This window comes from Sinohyriopsis cumingii, chromosome 2 (assembly GCF_028554795.1).
Source record: "Sinohyriopsis cumingii isolate HCF-2022 chromosome 2, ASM2855479v2, whole genome shotgun sequence".
Classification (NCBI taxonomy): Eukaryota; Metazoa; Mollusca; class Bivalvia; order Unionida; family Unionidae; genus Sinohyriopsis; species Sinohyriopsis cumingii.
In genome coordinates, this window is record NC_142962.1 from 100,400,419 (window position 1) to 100,423,101 (window position 22,683).

Below are 22,683 nucleotides of genomic sequence, written 5' to 3' on the forward strand. Positions count from 1 at the left end.
GTCCTTTCGCCCCGTCTGTGAGCGGATTAAAGACATAACGAACGCTATGATCGCAATTTCTGAGAAAATAAATTATATTCTTATAGATTTCATGCAGGTATATCTCGATGAAATGTTGTTCACCAACTTTTCTATAGGGAATGGTCTCTTACTCTACAACCCAACATTAATGTCGAAATATCAAAAATGGGGTGACATGGGTCAGAGGAAATTCGGACTAATTAGGTCGGCGGTTCTTCCCGGGATTTTTTCAGGGTTCTTTCTGCACAAAGTATTCTGGCAGCCATGTAGAGCTTTTCTTGTTCTGAAAACTGCATTAAGCCTCAAACAACAACCAAAGGGAAATAGTTAAAGATCTAAAATTGATCTGACCTCTAATGACAATAAGCTACTACGTCCAAGACAGTTGTGACTGTATCGTAAACCACATGCGAATCATTACGTAATCTAAAAAAAAAACTTGTTTCGCTCACAATTTAAAAAAGAAACTGACAGAAGAAACCAGACACTTAGGTGTTATTTACATTTGCCATTTTTAATCCCAAAAATGTGAAAAATAATTGTCCAGTTCATTAAGGCTCTTTTAAAGGCATCGAATAAAATAAATTCTTTAATAAGACAACATTCGTAAAGACTTCAATGTGACATTAATTACAAATTCAGCCGACAACTCAGTTTGTGACCTTAAGAAATTTCAAAATAGAAACACATGAATCATACGTGTGCAAGTGCATCGCTTTAAGAATTGTATGTTTTGTTTGTTTTTTGCTTTTGAAAGATAAGATCATCGATTTCCTCGATGCGCTATCCATCCATTTATGACCAAAACGACAGAAATAAACATATAAAACAGTCTCACTTAACGATAACGATCGGGCAGGTACGTTCAGGTGCAAAGTAACGAACCTGGCAAGGTATTCTCAAATGGATCGCACGTTTTTAAAAAAATGTATCTATCAGGGTTGTCAGAATATTCACCAGGAATTTTCAGCAATTAAAAAAATGTACCAATCAAAATCGAAATGAAAACTCTTATTGTAAGCTGTAGTTTTTACTCTTTGACATAAGTGTACTCTTAAAACGACAAACTCTAGTATTGAATGCAAATGATGTTGGTAAAATTCAATCTTCAAACCCATTTCGGAGTGAAAACGAAAACGTGAACAATTTCTGCCGAAACGGTACGAAATATATGCTTGTGTGCTCGTACGTATTAAAATCATCGTTTATCTATTTTGTACCTTTAAATCCTTGCCAGCCAGGGCACATTCCTATTGCATTCGACTAACCTTTTTATGAACCATATCAAGATGACTTATAGGCGGTAAGTTCTTTTTAAAATTCTAACTCGAACCCGAAACAACAGAGATGGAAAGCAAGAACCTTCACCACAGCACTGTTCTTAATATAAATAAACACTGCACATTCAATATAACAAGGAACAGACAGCTGCTAGGAATATATAACTGCTGTCCCAGCATACTTTGTCTGGTCTACTGCCCAACCCATAAAAATCCGTTTAATGTCACACGACATAGTGAAAACAGGTTTGACAAAAAACATTGATTAAAAAACGTGTAGATGAATGAATATAACAAGTACTAGTTTCGTTAATATACGAGAAAACCGGTAATGCTGGTATGGCCGGATTGTAAAGCACGGTTTTGTCTGAAACAAAACACTACGTGCAAATAATTTAAGTGCAATACAGATTACGGCAACAAGACTATGGTGGAGAAAAGAAAATGAAATGCCCATTAATGATTCTTCAGATCAATGTATATAATTTTATCGTCATTAATGCCTGAGATACTGAGACAGACGTAGAAACTACACGTACATTAATTATCGATCATACTCGGATCTATATAACATGAACGAATAATTCAAATATGCATATACATATCGATATCAGTTTTACTTGGAGTCATCTATCGGAAAAAGTCGGATAGTGAAAACCCTATGTTCATACAACCGTCCATGCTGGAGGAGTAGCAATAACAAGATTTGAACGAGGGGCACTGTGGCGGTTTTATTGAACCTCAGATCGGTACTGTTTTCATTTAGGGCCAACTAGAAGCCATGACAAGTCTTTTACTAAACACCACGTTGATAGTAACAGCAAGATTTAAAAGAATGCCGGTGTGGCGGACACATTGGAAGTCTGAGCAGTACCATTTTCATTTAGGACCAACTAGACATCATATGAAGTGTTCCAGTAAGAAACTCCATGTTGATATGATCATCCATGTGGGAGTTGTAGCAATAAAAAGATTTTCAAAATGGCAGCTATGATGGACATCAAATGGGCACTATAATCATTAAGGACCAACTATACATCGTCAGAAGCTTTCTAATGAAAATAATATGTTGATATGCCCATCAACTCAGGAGCAGAAGCGATAACATGATTTTCAATGGGGTCAAGGTAGCCGCCATGTTCGACGTCACATCGGCACCATTCTCATTTAGGGCCAACTAGCCATATTCGACGTCACATCGGCACCATTCTCATTTACAGCCAACTAGCCATATTCGACGTTACATCGGCACCATTCTCATTTACAGCCAACTAGCCATATTCGACGTCACATCGGCACCATTCTCATTTAGAGCCAACTAGCCATATTCGACGTCACATCGGCACCATTCTCATTTAGGGCCAACTAGACATGATATGAAGCCTTCTAGCTAAACTCCCATTTGATACTGTCATCCGTTCAGAAGGAATAGCGATAACAACAACAGCAGCAGTGCCATTGTCATTTAGGGCCATCTAGACCATGGGTTGAATATGCGTAAACATTTTCATAGCTATCCTCGAAATAGTTTAGGTGAAGTAGCGATAACAAACTTGTGCCAACAGACGGACGGACAACAGACGAAATACCATCCTGTATACTCTTCTGGTTTATGACCAGTAGAGTTAAAAGTCTATAGACAGTTAAATCAATGAATACTTATTTTACCCATACAACAAAAACATCGATCAAAATATACTTTATTTGACATTACTAACGCTCTATAAAAAAAAAATCTCATTGGCTCCTCAGGTTAGTAATTTTATTAAAATAGGCCGCTTGAGATAATAAATAGATTCTACGTAAAATTACCCATAATTCCTTATACTTGGTAGATATAGAAAGCTGTCACATGATAAGAAAACCACAACGATAATTTGTTAATATCACAAATGACTAGCGCGCTTTGAGGTAAGTATATATGTACATGTTCAATAAAATTTTATGGACTAGGATAACAGACGTTGAAGCTGTGTGTGTGTGTGTGTGTGTGTGTGTGTGTGTGAAATCATACAGCAAAGAAAGTCAACATTTTCAGCAACGATATTATTCAGAAAAGCATACATAGGGCTAAAAATATGTTTCCGGTCGGCTAACCGTCCCTGTTTTTCGTTGCCAACCTTAGCACTTTTTCCCCCAGAGGTAAACAAGCATTCCAAAAAATCAACAAAACAACAATTTAAAAAAATCCCAAAACTGATTTATGCATCTGAGTTGCTTTAGCCCAGTACTTTCAAGTGCTTAGTACATTATATATACTAACCATTATATATATATATTAAAAATTAAAAAAAGCCTACCTAACAACCCTAATTTTAAAAACTGCAATAGGAAACACATTTAAAATCATATCCATTCGTAAATTGCACCTGTTACACCCAAGAGTGTGTATTTGCATATATATATATATATATATATATATATATATATATATATATATATATATATATATATATCCCCCACACCCAAGCAAATGTATTTTTGTCACTAACCACTACATGGATGGATATAAATAATTATTGAGAGGTGGTAGTAGATATATGTGGAACTCGTTAATGCGTTAACTGTTGACTGGAAGTGGTAGAAACGCTGAGACTGAATATCATGGCAGGTTAAACCAACGGAAAGACAGCACTAATTTTCTAAAAGTTACCGGAAACGCACACTATCTAATCAAGAAGGTCACGCGCCAAAGGGTGAACTTTTGACATGGCAAATACTAAATAAACGGACAAAGGCAGGTGCTCTCATTCCCGGTTTACTGGAGCGTAAGGAAAAATGGCGTATTTATGAGTCCCTCTTATCCTCTCAATATGCGTTAATAATTACTATTTCCATCACGGGTTTCTGTGATGTAGAACAGGCCCAACAGTGGCTCGGTGGTTAACGTGCGAGACTCGTGACCGAACGATTGCGGTAATTATCCTATCACCGTTTCACCTCGTTTCGACTGCGGTGGTGCGTCTTTGGGCAAGGTGCTTGACGCCAATCGCCTCAACCTATGTCTGTAGGTGCCGTAAAATCACAAACAAATTTTATTCGGTCATGCCTACAAGAATTTTGTACGAGATCACTGAGTAAAGGTTTACTACATGGCCGCTGACTGATGCAGAAATTGCTTAAAAAGGCGTTTTTTATACCCTTCTAATATGGTATCACAATACGGCGAACGGCGATTTACTGAGAAACAATAATGTTTGACGTAAGCATATCAACACTAGCAGGCGACGACATGGGTCTGTTCGAAATGTTCTCATGACTGACTACATAAAGTGATCCCTTTAACTTGCATTTCTACAGATTCTGAAAAACAGAAATGATATTAAAATAAAACTTACAAGCATTATTACTTACTGTGATCTTTGCAGATATGTATTTAGGTCATACATCCGAAGGAATCAACGAAAAAGGACCTCGTTTTCACCTCGTTTTGCACGTATGTAAAAACTATCAAACTGAGTATTATATACTGGGTGTTGCACCAAGATGCACTCGAAAAGTATGGGTAGGTTTGATTGGTCCGCACTCAAAATACACCTGTGTCATGTGAATAATGAATATATTTTTAAGACCATAATGCTATTCCTCCTCGTATTATAAGTGCATTGTTCCTGTATCCTGTATACTCTCGGCCATTTTTTGTTTTGTGTGTGTCTGTTGTTTTATATTGTTACGAAAAGTCTCGACAATCGCCTTTCCTTTTAGATTTAATTTAAGCCCTACCACAAGAAGGTAGATGAAAACATTTGTAGTAATGTTCTTATTTCCATAACTTCTGGCAGCTCGCAAATTTTGCTAATGGACACCCCATGGCAACATTACTTTTTATTCAGGAGAAGCGACAGAAAAGATTTTCAAGATGGCCACTGTGGCGGTTATGCTGAACATCAGATTGACACCAACAAATTTACAATCAACTAGACATCAAAGAATGTCTTCTGCTAAAACCACAAGGCACTATTACTTTTCGTTCAAGATGTGTAGTCCATAAAGAGTTTCATGATGGCCAATGTCACAGATCGGCACCAGTTTCATACAGGATCAACTAGACATCATATTAAAATCCTTCAGTGAAAACTCCATCCATTCAGGAGTAGCGAGAACAAGATTTTTAAAATGGCTGCTGTGGCGGGCATCCAATCAGCACCGTTTTCATGCATGACCAACTAGACATTTGTCTTCTGGTGCAAACCCAATGTCAATATGAGTTTTCATTCAGGAAGAGTAGCGATATAAAAAAGACTTTCAAGACGGTTGTCGTGGCGGCCGTATTGGACATTAGAAAACCAATTTTTATTAATGATCAATAAATATGGAATAAGAAATCTTTGACTGGAAAGAGTATGTTTACATGACCAATCATTCGGGATCATAGGAATAGCAAGATTTTCGAGCTGCACATTGCGGCGGCCATACCGGAGGTCCGATGGACGCCATTTTCATTTAGGACCAACTAGACCATGGCATGAATGTATGTATAAAGTTTCATGGCAATCCTCTATATTGTTTGGGAAGAGTGGCAAAACCAAACATGTGATAACAAAAGGGGACGACGGATGACATACCTTTCCAGAATTATATTACCTATTGAGCTAAAACCACTCAAGAGGTAAAGTTGACACTAATATATAATAATAATAAACAAATAATGTTTTCTTATGATAAAGAAATGACGGTCAATGGTCTGCTTCTGTCCATCAATACAGCATCTGCCTAAGTCACGCCATATTTATAGGACGATACTTTTCCTTATTTCATTTAATAACATTTGGTATTCAACAGCACATATGCATGACTGTGAATACTAGTATACTAGTAGACTACTAGACTAATTCCTTTGACAAATCGTACCTGGAAATTCAGATCTACACTATTTGACAGCTTCCTTTAACAAATCATAAAGCAACAACTGCATATAATTATGAAGAAAATTGACTTTTTTTTAGCTGATGCGAGTTGAAGAATAAGTCAGAAATCTGGAATATACATTTAGAATTGTCCAATGTCGAAATAATTCTTTTTTATAGATTCCTTTTCTTCGTTGTTTTCGTTGCAACTATCTTAAGTTGTTATCCCTATAGAAGGGGCTACATATAATCGGAATTATACACTTTAAGTAATATCGGAAGTTACCGTGATATACCAGGGTGCCCACAGGTTGTCAGAGTTGAACTGCACCATCTTTTTCTGACCACATCGACTGTGTTCGGATCATACATTTTCTGGCTGAAGTGAACGTATACGGGTGGCCGTATTACTCTTAAAATTAACTGCGATACTTTGAACATGAAAGCTTGTGTCCAAATACTCACATAGCAAACTCGAACTAACTTTCATTCAAAATAAAACAATTTCTCTCTCTCTGTGCAAACCAAGTGCCTAGTGGTTATTGACAGTTTCTATAAAAAAAATTGATGATATTCACAAAGTATGAGATGTACGAGTAAAATACATAAGACGGTCAAATAAATAGTTTGTCTTAACAATGCTAAGCAATATATATATATATATATATATATATATATATATATATATATATATATATATATATATATATATATATATATATATATATATATGTATGTATATATATATATATAATACACAAGCTTACATTAATCTCAAATACTAAAATGTAGTACAGACATAATGCAAGTGTCCTTCCTGAAGAAGAAAAAATTCCCTGACTTCAAATTTAAATTTTCCAGACTTTTCCTTCGACTTTAATGAAGGTCAGATTTCCCCGAATTTCAAATTCTCTTACTTTCCCGACTTCTTCAAACTGTTGTTATTTCCCGACTTTTCTGACTGGTGGAATCAGTGCTTTGCTATTGGAGAAGATATTATATATGTGCGTCAAATATTTATACATAAAATATACATTGTCCGTCGAAGAAGGATTTAATGTTCACAAACTCGAAGTATACAAGTGCCGAGTACCAGTCTGATGTACACGGCTGAGTGGAGCATTACATTCTTGACATGACAACGCTACTGCACGAAGATGTAAATTAAAACACATAAAAGATCGATTGCAATTCCCGTCACATGAGGATGCATTATTGATGCTATCGTGGTAACAGGTCATTTCTCTGTTGCATAAATTTCATTCAAGAGTTTTGGGGGGAATAAACATCTCTAAAATGATTCACTCGAGTTAGAGGCCATACATAGACATGCGCTAAAACAGTTGAAACAAAAGTAACCCTATTGCATAAAAAAACAACCCCAAACCATTCTGTTATTCCAAGGACTGAGCAAGTCCAGTACATGACTAGATGATCGATGCAGTTATATCAGTAAATGATGGATTTTTAATCGTTTGCGAAAGTTGCTGAAAACTCTTTTATGAAGCATGATGTCACAATATGCGTATCAGTAAATTTAAAATATGGTGGTGGGCGTACAGGGAACCAAACCATCATAAGTTACACACCATAAACCTTTAATGTCGCCGCTGGAACTTGGTTTCAGATAGTCCTAAAACTATTATGACATTACATTTTGTCAGATTCTTTATTACTCCGACGTCAAAGACAATGCTAGAGTCTCCATCATTCTTCCTTTATGGTAGGATACGCCAAAGATGTTCAATCACATTAAAGTTTCCAATTTGCTCAATTAGACCAAATTAGTGTGCTTTAACTTCAAAAGTGTACAGCAGGTAGGTTTGAGTTCAGAGCCATACGGAATCCCCAGCTATCATTCATCAAGAGGATACGGGGTTTGATGGTTGTTCATTTTGTTTTCTACCTAACAGGTTATGCGAATGGGAATGAAACAGTATTGTACATATCTCTTATTTCCCAACATATTCCAATGAATACTGTATGTCAATCTCGCGTACTAGAGATGAGCTGTTGTAGTACTTAATTCAGCGTAAAACTGTCATATTAATGGTAGTAAAATGCCTATCTAAAGAATCGATTACCTTACGTATGCACCGATAATCAATTTTATCACACATACCAAACTATTAAACGATTATTAGATTAATCGCTCCAGCCCAAGTTAGTTCTCATACTAGGTACTCGTGTTGCTTTCTATATAATGACATCCTGAGACACTTTGATCTTATGATTGACTCCTAACATTACGCTTGATTTGTACACATTATCTTCACTGAAGAAAAAAAAAAAAAAAAAAAAACAGGCAAAGGAAAATGAAGGAAAAAAAAGACCTTTGCTGGCAACCAGCCCAAGAACATTGCATCATTCTTTTCATTTACGCACATAAACATCATTCAAAACATGAGAGCTATATATCCCTTATGAAAAATAGTGTACACTTGAAAGACGTCTGTAGAAAGAATAAAATTACACACAAGTACAGTCTGCCGGCCACGAATCTCTTTTCATAATGACTGTTCTGCCACAAAAATTCCTCAGTGAAGCCATCTGAGCGCAAGATGTAAATCCGTTTTCAAATTTGACCTTTATTTTTAGCTTCTGCAATAAAGCATAATTATGTTTGGACTTTGGGTGCTTGAAACCTTCCCAGTTTCCACCTTCAGGTGTCGTTTGGTGAACAGCCAACAAGGAATCTGTAGTATCCACGATGTCAATATTGAGCTTACAGCGCGTGTGTGCTATCAACCAGTTATCGTAAGCCAGACGACCTACAACCACATCGATTATCCCACTCCACGGGAATACTTTATTTGTGAAGAACAAATCCTCAGCGTTTGTGGCGAAGAGCTCGCCTGTAGATCTAGCAGCGGCACGCAAAGTATCGAAAGATGCAGCTACTTCCTGCGTTATGTTCGGAACATTAGTACGTCTTCCTGTCACCAACACTGGGGTGGAATCATTGTAATATGTTACCACCGCTTCAAGGGTGGAAACAAGGTCCTCGGTGAAGAGAATATCCGAATTAGCATAACCGTATAAAACGCTTCCACTGTACTTTTCTATGACTGTTTTAAACATGGTCTTCAGAACCGGAGCTCCACTCCCTTCGTGCATAATTGGCAGTGTATGCCAGCCATATTCTTTTGCCAGCGCCACTTCTTTGCTATCATTCGTGAATAAAATGGGTTGTACCTTTGGTTTTAAGCTCGCCCAATTTCTGAGCGTATTTTTGTGAATATCTTCCTTAACGGAAACGTTTGTAGAAGCCCATGTTGAGAACAATGCAACTATTGGATAAGTAATAAACACTTTTGGTGTCCTCCTCTCTTTTTCGCATTCCTGGATAATATTTTTGATGGCTGCATCTAAGTTTTCCTTTATCCTCACGTCAATTGGCGGCTTCCGGCAAATATCTGGCAAACTGTCTTCTAAGTTACTTTTGCCATTTTTCTGAATGTAGTCTACAACACTATGGTAAACGTCGTCCGCAGAGCAAACTGGAACCTCATTTCTCCTGTGCATTAACACTCCAAAAAACAAAATATCCAACACTGTAAGCAAGGACAGAATCGCGATACCTTTGAAAATAAGACTAGAACGAGACATAATACTACTGGATATTTCCTTTTCTCGATCAATATTTCGTCATCCAAAACAGCCTTTGGCATAACTTTGCCATATCAAGAGCATAACATGAAATGCATATCGCAGTGGAGGCTACACGAATCATATAATTACCATGTATGAGATATTTTTTCAATAGAAGAATCGTATTGCAAGGATCATATGTCTGGAGCAAGAGTTCTCAAATGTTGATTTTGCAGAATAAGTATCTGTTGATTAATATATACAGACGGAATAAAAGTGTCCCTTCGTCTCGACTGTCAGTTTTCTTTTTTTAACGTTTTCTTCAGTTCAGCTTACTCACCTGAAACAATAGAAAAATATATTGACGCAAGATCGAAATATACTTAAAGGTAAAATATTGGGGTTTCTTTTCACAAAACTATTTTCAAACTATTACCCTCCCAGGGTCGGAAGTGATAACAGATAGCTTAAAGATGAAAATAAAAAGGTAAAAGATAAAAAAAAAAAAAACAAATTGGGACGAACAAGTTAAAAAGAAAGTCTGAACATAAAAATACAACAACAAAAAATGGGATGCCGTCGCTAGTTAGAACCCGAGACCTCTTGTTTGGAAACCATGACACACAGAAAGATAAATCCTCCATACCTAAAAATCCCCTTTTATTCTTTTTCATTAAAAATTTCTTAAGAATCGTTTAAGAATGTCTGTATTAAAGTGATTGTTTTGTACACATAGTAATATGGTACTTAATGAGAGGATGGAGATAACAAATATAACAGAGACTACTCAAGTTGTCCACAAAGCCATTTTAAACCGTCAGAGAATGAAAAATGTCAAAAGAAATATAGGTCAAAGGGGTAAAATATACTTATCCCCAAGTCTATGTATGTATGTATGTACGTATGTATGTATGTATGTATGTATGTATGTATGTATGTATGTATGTATGTATGTATGTATGTATGTACGTACGTACGTACGTACGTACGTACGTACGTACGTATGTATGTATGTATGTATGTATGTATGTATGTATGTATGTATGTATGAAAACCGCAAAATGATGCAAAAGTTTAACACAAACCGCATTCCTTATTTTTGTTCAGTTTGGTTAAGACATTGACTGAAAAATTACGGCAATGTGGCGTAAGCTGATATCCCACTGTAATGAACTATTTTACGTTAGGTAATTACTAACAATACTTGTTAACTGACATTCTAAAAATTCACAGAAATGTTAAAAAAGGTTATCTGAATTAACTTTGTACAACTGATCTTAACATGATTCATGATTACATAGCACACACGAGCAAATGTCCATATAGTTTCGAATAAATGGAATGGGAAATTCACCATCAGGTCACAATATAGGATCTCACTAAACCTATAGCTTATCTGTATCTGACCGTATTTACCTAAACTATCCCAAAATGTTATTTCTTTTTCGTCATGAATATGCTTATGTATGATACTAATGTATTTTAATTCAGCACTTTGACAGAATGCGGTATTTTGTAGCATTAGCTCATATCACATTCACAATTCAACTTAATTGTTGACCGACGCTATTAAAAAAGTAGAAATGTTCAAACAGATCATTTGAATTATGTTTGCACTGTAGATCTTGATAAGTACATGGCAAATGTCCCATATATGCAAATATCCATCCCGTTCTGCAAATTTGGGGATCTGACTTTCACATGTAGTTAATGATGTAGAATTTAGTCTAGGTACATATAGTTGATACGTGAAGAGCACATATCTTGGTATCCACTTGCAATGTCCAATACTGATCTTTCCATCAGGAATAAGTCTTTTTATAATAACATCTTTTAACTGTGTACACTGACATCTAATTTAGGGGCCCCGAGTAGTTGAGTGGTCTAAAGCGCTCTCCGTTACGGATCACTGCCATCTCACCTCTGTCTGCGTGGGTTCGAGTCTCGGATTCAGCCAATGTGGGTATGTGAGAAAGCTTGCCAGTAGCTACTTGTGGGTCGGTGGTTCTTTCCGGGGTTTTCCCGGGTTCTTCCTCCACCATTAATAATGGCCGCCATGTATAGCCTATCGTGTGCTGAAAAATGGCGTTAAACCCCATAACAACAACAACAACAACGACCTCACTATACTGCCTTAAAATTTATGACAGCTAGTGTACCTAACTGGTTATTTAGCTTGTAAATCTCTGAACGTAATCTGATAAGCATACTACTTGAAATCTCATAAATTGTTGGGATGAATATTCATTTCAATATATGGCCATAGCTTCAAATTTCTGAGGGTCGCTATGTTAAAGAGCCTTTTTCCTGTGCTTGCACACTTAATGTCATTTTGAAAACTTAACATCCAGCAAATTTTAAATTTTTGATCTATAGATTAAGTGAAATATGCTATATCTTTCCAGGTCTAGCTTTGTATCTGAAAAAAAGGTAGAAGAGAAGGGTTACTTTAGAAGCTCTCCGGTCGTCAGTTGCTAATAGCAAGGTTTCATTAAGACTTATAATAATGAAACTGCCATTAAGTGCGCTGGATTAGTTCGTATTACCAAACTGATATATAGCATCTACGAGACATGGCTTCGGTCTTCATGAGAGATATCAGCCCCATTGTTCAGTGAAGTAAAGCCTCTTTTGACATTTATTGACATTGAAACGCAATGCATTTGTTTGCCATAAAACATAGTACCGGTTCCATCGAATTGGGAAATTTTAGTGCACGTGTGTGTGTGTGTGTGTGTGTGTGTGTGTGTAATTTGGATTTTTAGCGTAGTTTTCAAAAAAAAGTCAGTCAAATCGCTACGAGGTCTGCGGTGTGGCAGTTGATAGTGATGTCTAGCATTGGAACATCATACCGCAAACATGTAGCATCATGTCCCACCCAGTCACATTATCCTGACACCAGTCCGACTTGTCCTAACACTAACTGCCTAACTCATTAACCCCTGGAGGTGATTGTCGTTTTCGCCTGAAATGCGACCAGGAAACAAATTTTGTGGGCTATTTTTATCCTGATACATCGACTTCCAACTGATTTCCCATTAAAAACAGTGCCTAGTTGTGTTAGAAACATCGTTTTTCATTGGCAGTTGTTAGCACCTTTTTTATAAGTCTTTGGTATGAAAAATATATTTTTAAAAAGCTACGTTCACAACTGAAAGGTTATCGTCTAAACTATAAAATTTGTTCACTCAAGCTCGAATCATACTGATGAATCTCGTCCAACTATTGATCGATTTACCATGTGAAAAATTTCTTACATTTTCTGAACTTGACGCCAACAAATTACAAACAGACGAAAGCGTGATGTACGTGAAACAAGATTCTGGTCATATGACACGTTTTACTTTTCCCGATACAGTTCTGTATTACCTCAAATGTCCTGTGCAACTTACGAGTGTTCTAGTTGTAGCGCTACACAAAAGTCATATTAAAAGTTGTTTGACCTTCGCGTCCTGGATATGAATAATTCACTAGATGGCAGGCAGTTTTCATTAATATATTCAAATGCTAATTATAAACCCGTGCAGCTCCCAATTACATGGAGAGGGATTTCTCTGTCGTGCTATTTATTTTCTGAAATCATCATTTCGCTATTGCTGTATGAATGTTTTGTGAAGGTCAAGACAGCCAACTCGGTACAAATGTCACTTTGTGATTAACGAACCGTACAAGGTCGTTGCTTCTGAGGGCAGTGACGAGGGTCAATTGAGTAAATATATCACCCTTTGCAGCTGTGGTATGGGGAAACTCAATAATTAAGCATAAATATGTCCCTTTTGTGGGGCTTCTAGGTGGGTAGGGAACATAGGTGGAGAACTAATAATCTGACTTATGGGAAAACCAACCAAAACGTCAAACATTATTATGAGACCTGGTCTCAACAGGACAAGGAACATTTTAACCAGGGAAACGGATGAGGAAAACACTCCTGAGTCAGGGAAAGTGGCAAGAAGTTTCATTGTAGAATGTAATGTTAAACCCCAAAACTAACCAAACTACGACATTTTGTTATAGCCAATACTCTTGAAGGCTTGAGTGAAGAACCAAGAAGTGTAAGTGTAATATATATATATATATATATATATATATATATATATATATATATATATATATATATATATATATATATATATATATATATATATATATCGGGCCAGCTATATGTAAGGTGAAGTTGCAAAGCGCACTTTGACAAAATGTGCTTCGCTCAAAATGATTTGTGAAGAATATAAGGTACTTCAACACAAATCTTTGAGCTAGTCATGATCGATCTGGAAATCTGGATGGCTGCAGTGAGGCTGAGATTATCGTAGATCTCAGCTCTTTGAACGTCTTACAAGTGAAACGAATGAATATTTGCCATAATGGCAAGTTGGTTCCCACACACGTATATACTAACGTTTAAATGCGCTACTTTGCCCACATTGATCGAAGCCGGGCTTTTAAATATCGCTGTCTACCATTTCATTCATAATATTTTACAGTGTTTTAACTGCCAAAAATATGGCCACCGAATAGAGGACTGCACTAAAAAATCAGTCGGATAGACTGATACATATGCGGGCAGCTGGATCACGATGGATCGTCCTGTTCTAAAAAAATCTCCTGTGCGAATTGCCAGGCAAACCATTTCTCTTGCCCAAGAGATTTTTCAAAGTGGAAGCCAGAGGAGATCCAACAAGTGAAACAGGAAAGGTATCCGCTTTCCAAAGGCGAGAAAATGTGTTGAAGCCACAACTCTACCTAAAGTAGCTGGAAAATCATACGCCAGGCAACTACAGTAGAGTGAACCTTCCAAAAATGCTGTCTATACGCACAGACATTGCTTGGCCAACAGTCAAACCAAATTCACAGTCTTCACGCTATCAAAACATCGACTAGAATCTACAATTAAAAAAAGATACTATAAAAACTGCGAAACAGAAAATAAAATAATCTGTCACAATCTAGCAATTAGGAAACGAAACACGACCAGTTACATCTAGTGCAACAAACGGAACAGCACCAATTAGGACATCTAATGCTACGAACGAAACACCACAAATTAGGACATATAACGCTACGAACGAAACACCACCAATTGGGACATCTAATGCTACAAACGAAACACCACCAATATGAACATCTAATACAGCAAAGGAAACAACACCAGTTATGACATCTAATGCTGCAAACGAAACACAACCAATAAGGACATCTAATGCTACAAACGAAACACCACCAATCTGGATATATAATGCAGCAAAGGAAACACCACCAATTAGGACATCTAATGCCGCAAACGAAACACCAACAACAAGGACATCAAATGCTACAAACGAAACACCACCGATTTGGACATATAATGCTTGAAACGAAACACCACCAATAAGGACATCTAATACTACAAACGAAACACCATCAGTTTGGACATATAATGCTACAAACGGAACACCACCAATTAAGACATATAATGCAGAAAACGAAACACCTTCAATTTGGACATCTAATTCTACAAACGAAACACCACCAATAAGGACATCTAATGCAACAAAAGAAACACCTCCAATTAGGACATCTAATGCTACAAACGAAACATCACCAATAAGGATATATAATGCTACAAACGAAACACCACATGTAAGGACATCTAATGTAACAAAAGAAACGCCTTCAATTAGTACATCTAACGCTGCAAACGAAACACCACCAATCAGGACATATAATGCTACAAACGAAACACATCCAATCAGGGCATCTAACGCTACAAGCGAAACACTACCAATTAGGACATATAATGCTACAAACGAAACACCACCAAATCCAGCCCAAGGAAAAGATCAGCAAACCACAAGCACCAGTGGATGCAGAATCAGTGTACCACAGGAAAGAATCTACTCTACTTTCCAAAGGATCTGATGATGCTAATTTTAATCTTTAATAAAATCGGAAGTCAAAAGAGTATGGACAATAGAGAGACGCTGATATCGCACTGGAAGAACTTCTGAAATTTCGTACGTCCACCACACTGATAAACATGGACACAATAATACACAGGAACTGCCACTGAATAAAAGCATATTATTATGAAATTACTTTACTACCTAAACAACACGATTCGACGGCATTGTGTCTTCAGGATACCGTTTTGGAAGAAAACGACAGTCAATCTTAAAAAGTTAACCACGTAAAACAGCTCGCCACGAAAGCGGACAAGGTCGCTTGAGGAGTGTCGATCATCATAAATAATAAAACTGATCGTTACATAAAACTATTTTACTTTCTTAAATATGTTTCCCTCCAAGCACTTAACCATATAACTGAACAGTTGCCCGCGCCTTTAGTTTTACTTGGCGACTTTAACTGACATCATATAGTATGACATACTTTGAACTGTAAAGATGTCAATGAAAAAGAGAAGATAGAAGAACGGGGAAAATGTCCTGGAACATTGGCCAATCTAACAACTCAAAATCTGAACAAATACCATATATACCGAACTAAAGCTTGTCGTACAATTAGAGCAAGAGGAATACACGGAGAGCTCTATGATGGACTCTAGCTGCTCCATTAAACCGGTATGGAATATGGCATAACAAAACTCATTGGCAAGGGAAACACAGTTGTATCAGGCTTTTTAAGAAATCTGCAGAATCTTGAATCTGACAACCTGTACATAGCCCAGGAATTGCAGAAATAAGATGTTCTCATACAATCTGGGACAAGTTTTCTGTACTGTCGGCTACTAACTGTATTGGCATAAAAGTGTAACAATTGGCAGTTAAATCAGCCAAAGCTGCCCTGCAGACTCCCGTTGATTGACTTTAAATAATGTAAAAAGCAGCGTGTTCGTCACACATGGCAAAATACTTTGAATGAAAACTCCACAAAATTTTTAGAAAATCAAATTCACTATTGGAGACTGGTATTCCTTGTATAGAACAAATTGACGACGAGGTGGTACTGTACCGGTCGAGAAGCGGACACACTCTCGATTCGTGCATACGTCCTGAAGGGTGAACCATGGCTTGATTGTGTACCATGAGAGTAGAAACATTCTTTTCGATTGTTTCCATTTCCACCTCTGTGACATAAGCATTTTGACAAGAACTGCTGGAAGAAACCGTTGCAGCGGGTGCCACCCGATAAAATTGTGAACTTTCTAAGGGAAAACAACAAATTTTATTAATGTTTCAAGGTTTTTCCTGTGATAACTTGTTATTTTATATTCATCTTACACCATTTTAACACCTTTATGTTTTATAATTTATCTCGTTGTTCTTAAAATATTTTTGGATGGGTGCCACTCCCTAAGATTTTGTGCAATTAATGTTTTACCTTTTTGTTTTCTTATCCTCTCTGTTGGCACAGCATAAACACTTTTCTGAAGAGGTATCGTAAAACACTGCCACCTATGTACACATGTCGCTTCTCCCGCGCCGAATAATTCATCAAGTTGTTAAAAAAACTAAATAAAATTTGTAGAACTGAAACAACGAGAATATGAGTAATATATTACCTTAAACGGTTTGGATTACATTTTAAGGTCTGCGCTATAAATTAAACAACAGCAAATAATGGCATCATCATCTTCGTCCAACAATTTTGCATTTTCATTAAAATCGTTAAGTACATCGCAACGTCTCTGATCAACTGACGGATCTACTAAATACAACTTATCCCACTTGAGCCATCTCATTATCAAATTAAGCAATAATTGTGTTTTACCCAATCAGGATGGACCTATTATTATCATTCTGATGGAATTCGGTAAGGCTGAAATATGTTTTACTGGCTCTTGTTTTCGTGTCGCTGAGAAATCAATGACATCCATGTTGTACAAATATAATAAATAATATGGATTTATACTGTGTTCGATGTAGACCATCCACCCCCACAAATTGATTAACGTTTTCTATCACTTCATCATTGTTAATTCTTTGCAACTAATAAAATGGATATAATACGTTTTTGGTCCACAAATCACACCTACAATTTTTAAGCTATATGAGGGCTGGACATATTTAATGGGGGGGGGGGGGAGAATATTGCAGCCCCCACCCCGTTTCTGAAAATTTTAATGAGCAGTCCCTGAGTTTAATGCAACAAGGAGAAAAATTATTTGAACCCAGCTGAATATGCAAATAAGTCTTAAAAAAATTAATTACTTTTATTTTGCTACTTCCATACATGATCTGTTTCATTAACCCAATAAAATTCACTTAATTTCTTGAAAATAGCAAACAGTTGACATGTTCCAACATTTCCTTCTTTACTTTAATGTTAATAAGCTGGCGGTATATGCATCCGTCCTGAATGTCCATTCTGAAGTCCTATACAGCTTCGTTTATTAACATCAAACTTTTATTATTGCTGAAATTGAATGTATTTTTACAATATAGATAAAACAGACAGAGGGCTAATACTTTTATTGTTTTACGAGGGAGAGAGAGAGAGAGAGAGACAGACAGACAGACAGACAGACAGAGACACAGACAGACAGATGGTTCCCATGCTTTTCTAAATATACATTTCCAGGTCTTTTCTAGGATGAAATTAACAAAATTCAAGGTTAACACATGGCCATTAGTGAATGGAATTATAAAGAACATTTTGTATTAAAAAAACATGCCTTTTCCAAATCTAAAGATGTTTCTCTTTCAAGACTCTCCAAAACATATGTCGGAAAAGATGATCGTGTACAAAACCAAAAAATGAGTCACACAAAATAAATCTGACTATATTTCTATATATTGGCATTTAAAGCCATTTCAATGAACAGAACACAAATTCTAACCTTACTTTGCTGACCTACATTATGTTACTGCATGGAAACAACATAATGAGCATAAATTATTTTTTTCCTTTCAAACTTTTAATTATAAAGAATTCAAGAGCAATATATGTGCATGTTATACAAAGTAAACATTTCCTATCACAGTATGGAAAAAACCAATAAATGCAAAGCATTAGAATCTTGTAACGAGAAAAGTATAACCCTGAATTTATGTGTCAAAAAAATCTCAAACAAGATATTTCAACCAAAATAAACTCCTTAAGACGATTTGGTTAAATAATTCCATCATTTAAAGACATTTACCAAAGCACTGATTTAAATTTTGACAAAAGACAATCAAAATTGTATATTATTGTATAAACAAGGACTGAATTTACTGTAAAATCAAACTGTGTTCTTATAGTTCAATAAACCAGTCCCAAAACCTGTACTGATACATGGTCTCTTATCGCTTCTTCATATATAATAAAAGGGACATTTTCCCATTTCTCCTGCGTTTCTATTTAAGATCTGAAACCAATGCTTCAAGCTACATGTCACTGTGTAATAGTTTCACAACAAAGTTCATGTTTATGATTCGAAATTTTCTAATCTGGGGTTTCTCAGAATCTTCCAACCCCATTTTTCACATATGGGCACTTAGGATGGAGTGTGGGTTCAGAGCAATTATATATATAAAAAATGTGGAATCTGCCGCCACCGTAAGAGGGCTTACCAGCGGGCCTAGCATATTTAAACTATGTTATATCGACTTATAGCTGCATGAAATCGATAGGAAAATTATTTATTTTCTCCAAAAATGTGAAGTATTATAATCGTTATGTCTTTAATCCGCTGAAAGACTAGACGAAACTCGGCATAGATGAAACCTGAACCGGTACTCGCCATTTGCGTTAATAGTCACATGACTTCACAACTCTCACACAACGACATCGGAAGTCTAACAGTCACATGATATCAACAACAAACTCCTTTTTAATGTCGTTGTACAAAATTTCAATTATATTAAATGTAAATATGGTACCTTTTGTAAAAACCAGAAAGAATATATAATTCTCAACATATTTATTTCGAGAACAACTACAAGAAACTTGGCCAGTCTGATTTATCAAACAGAGTAGTCTGGTGCCTTGCTTCGTATGCTCCCTGCGTGAGAGAGCACATGTCATCTTGGTAGTCACGTGATACAACAAAACTCCGAAAGTCGGTCTCTGAATAAATATAGAGAATTTTGTGCTCTTTCGTTGTTGTATTTTTATTACAACCAGTATACGACTTTCATTTAAATTTTTTTTACAATATTTGAAAATGACGGTGTGAGATTACGTGCGCTCGTGCGACTAGTAATCGAAATCGCTAGTACCAGCTAAAATTTCACCATCGCATTAGTTTTATTGTCTTTCAGCAGATTAAAGACATAACGATTTTATGCTCGCAATTTCTGAGAAAATAAATAATTTTCATATCGCTTTCATGCAGATATAACTCGATTTAACAACGTTTAAGTTTGCTAGACCATCCGCAAAGCGGCTTTGCTTTAAAGCCACATTGTTGGCCTCTTGTGATTCTAGACTGGTTTTCATACCTTCCACATAAAAAAATTATACTCATATCGAACTGTTTGTGAAACAAAAGTCTACCAGACGAATCTAATTCACTTAGCATTTGCATTGTCTCAACAAATATATTTATGGCAAGCATCCAAATGATCGATACTACAGCCTCCTAATATTCTCGTTAGAACTCGATAAATTTAACTCACGATCAGTTCAGTTACCACTCAATTGCGGAATTGTTTCGGACGTCAAGTTGTGAAGGAAAATTCCCGTGTTTTTCCCGACATTTGTCAATATTTGCAAAATTCAAAGACTTTTCACGGTCCGGAAAAAAATATCATTTCTCCCGACTTTTTCCCGATTTCCCGTGAGCGTGTGAATGAGAGAGAGAGAGAGAGAGAGAGAGAGAGAGAGAGGGAAAACGAGAGAGAGAGATGTGATAACGTGAACGTTATATAGTAAATACTTTGAGATGACCCCACGATCCCTATTACAAAAGAAATCACTTGCTTTATCCACACTTCCAAATCGGCGTATAAAACTAAAGTCGGGATACATTACTCTGTATACTGTTATTTAATCCCGTGGGTGATAGCACTAGAAGATATTATTTTATCTTCACATAAAGTAATGGTTAAGTTTATAAATGATCATTCATGCTGCTTTTAGAATAACATTTTAAGTTGTCAGGTGACGACATTACACGTTGACAAGCTCTAATTTTAGACTAGGAAAGCCCTAAGGACGTCGAAGTTTGGACTCTCTTTAAGCGCAATATTTAGCCTTCGATCGAGCACAAGCTTAATTTCAACATTTTCGACACTTTCAATACAAAAGAAGAAAGAAAGAAAAAAAAAACGAAAGCAAATTAAACATTTTGAAAATTTATGCTGCAGTGTTCTACACGATTCACGTCGGAAACTATAATCCATATCGTGTCGACTGAGTTGCGTGGCACTTGACACTGCCGCGAGCAATCAGTTCTAATACTACAATAAAGAACGCATTATGTATCACTGCCTGTTTTTATTATTTATGGGCGGCAACCTAATACGTAATAGAAATCGTTGGCAACATGTGTGCTGCCGCTTTTTATCGAAAACAAAAATGCTGAAATAGGGCGAGTGACGATTTCACCATTGTGATATAAAGATAATTAAATTAATTTACCCACAGGTGGCAGGATCCAGTTTTGTAAGTTGCCCCCGGCACATTTTTTAACTTAAGGCTATGGTGTGACTTTCTCAGCTATTATTGTTTACTATATGTATTTAAAGATATGGATATATTTGTGAACTAGGTGTTTCGGGCTCGTGTTGTTCGTGAAATTGATGTCTGGCATGTACACCTTCCATAGTTAATCTGCAGTATGTTGATAGTGAAATACGAATAGTCGGCTAGGAAGAAGAGCTAGCCTCCCATAGCAGTAAACACATGTGATTGGGGAAAGTAAAATATCTCAAAAACGGCTTGGATGACAACTATTTTAAGTTGCACCAGTCTGTTTAGTACACACTGTTTTGCAGAATTGTAATCTAGGAAAAGTGCTTGTGTTTGCACTGCGTGCATCACATGTTGTCAAAAATGACCTTCGGACATGAAAATTGCAGGTAGAAAACTGGGATTGGGGTGCATAAACTTCTTCTGCTATGAACTGCCATTGACTTCTTTGGTCAACTAGATAATATTCTTACGCATTGTTTTAATATAGGTATCCAAAAATATGGGCCTTTCGACCTCACTTGTGTATTTGATTTTTTATGATTTTTTTTATACTAGGTCACCGATTGCCGCATTAAATTGTACATAAAAACTGGCCCCTGTCCCCTTAAGGAAAATTGATAATTTTTTTATGGTGCAGTCAGCAACATCTATTATACCTTTTTGTTTCTTTGTGTATATTTAAATAATTTTTATGCATTAGCTTCATTATATTTCCTTCCTTTTTCCATATATCACTTAGTTTTTATGTAATGCTCTTTGGAGAGAGAGATAATTGTTTTGTACCCCAGTGTGAGAACCGTTTACATCATGACAAAGTAGCATATTTTGGACTTAACTTACTAGATATGGGAACAAAACGGTGACCATAACCCACTGTCTTGCTCTTTCTGTAGTTGTCAAGGTTTGCACCCCTATTTTTATGAACATAATTTACTTTTCAATACAGACACACAGAAACAATTGCATAACATGTCACCATGCATTCTTAAAAGTAATTTAACTCCACAGGAGCACAGAGACTTCAGAGGAATCATACATAAACACACTGTTCTGAATGTTGAATGTCACCAGTGGAACGGTCTTAGAAATAGTGATGCATTTGGCATATTGCTTACTATATTTTAGTGAAAAGAATGAAAGTTTTAGCACACCGACATAATTTCTACCGTCATGACTCCACTGTGAAGTTGACATAAGAGATTCATATCTCACACTTGGGTGATAATAGGAAATGTTTCAGTGTTATGTATATATCTTGAAATTTATAGGTTCAGTTAACAAAGGGGGAAAAGCTCAAAATTAAGTGGCAGTTTCATGCATTTGACAATACACATACAGTTTCTCCTGTGAAATTCTTACGTTTTCACTGAATGTTAAAAGTACATCAA

The 22,683-nt window shown here is 36.3% G+C and overlaps 1 protein-coding gene across 1 annotated transcript in view; it reads right to left on the minus strand.

The window, feature by feature from the left end:
• Positions 1-514: 514 nt before the first annotated feature.
• LOC149805476 (uncharacterized) overlaps positions 515-22,683 on the minus strand; it is a 49,746-nt gene continuing 27,577 nt past the window's right edge. Inside the window, exon 2 of the mRNA XM_089950066.1 lies at positions 515-10,079. Coding sequence (XP_089806192.1) covers positions 8,618-9,757 — 1,140 coding nt within the window. The 5' untranslated portion in view covers positions 9,758-10,079 and the 3' untranslated portion in view covers positions 515-8,617. The remainder of the gene's footprint in view (positions 10,080-22,683) is intronic.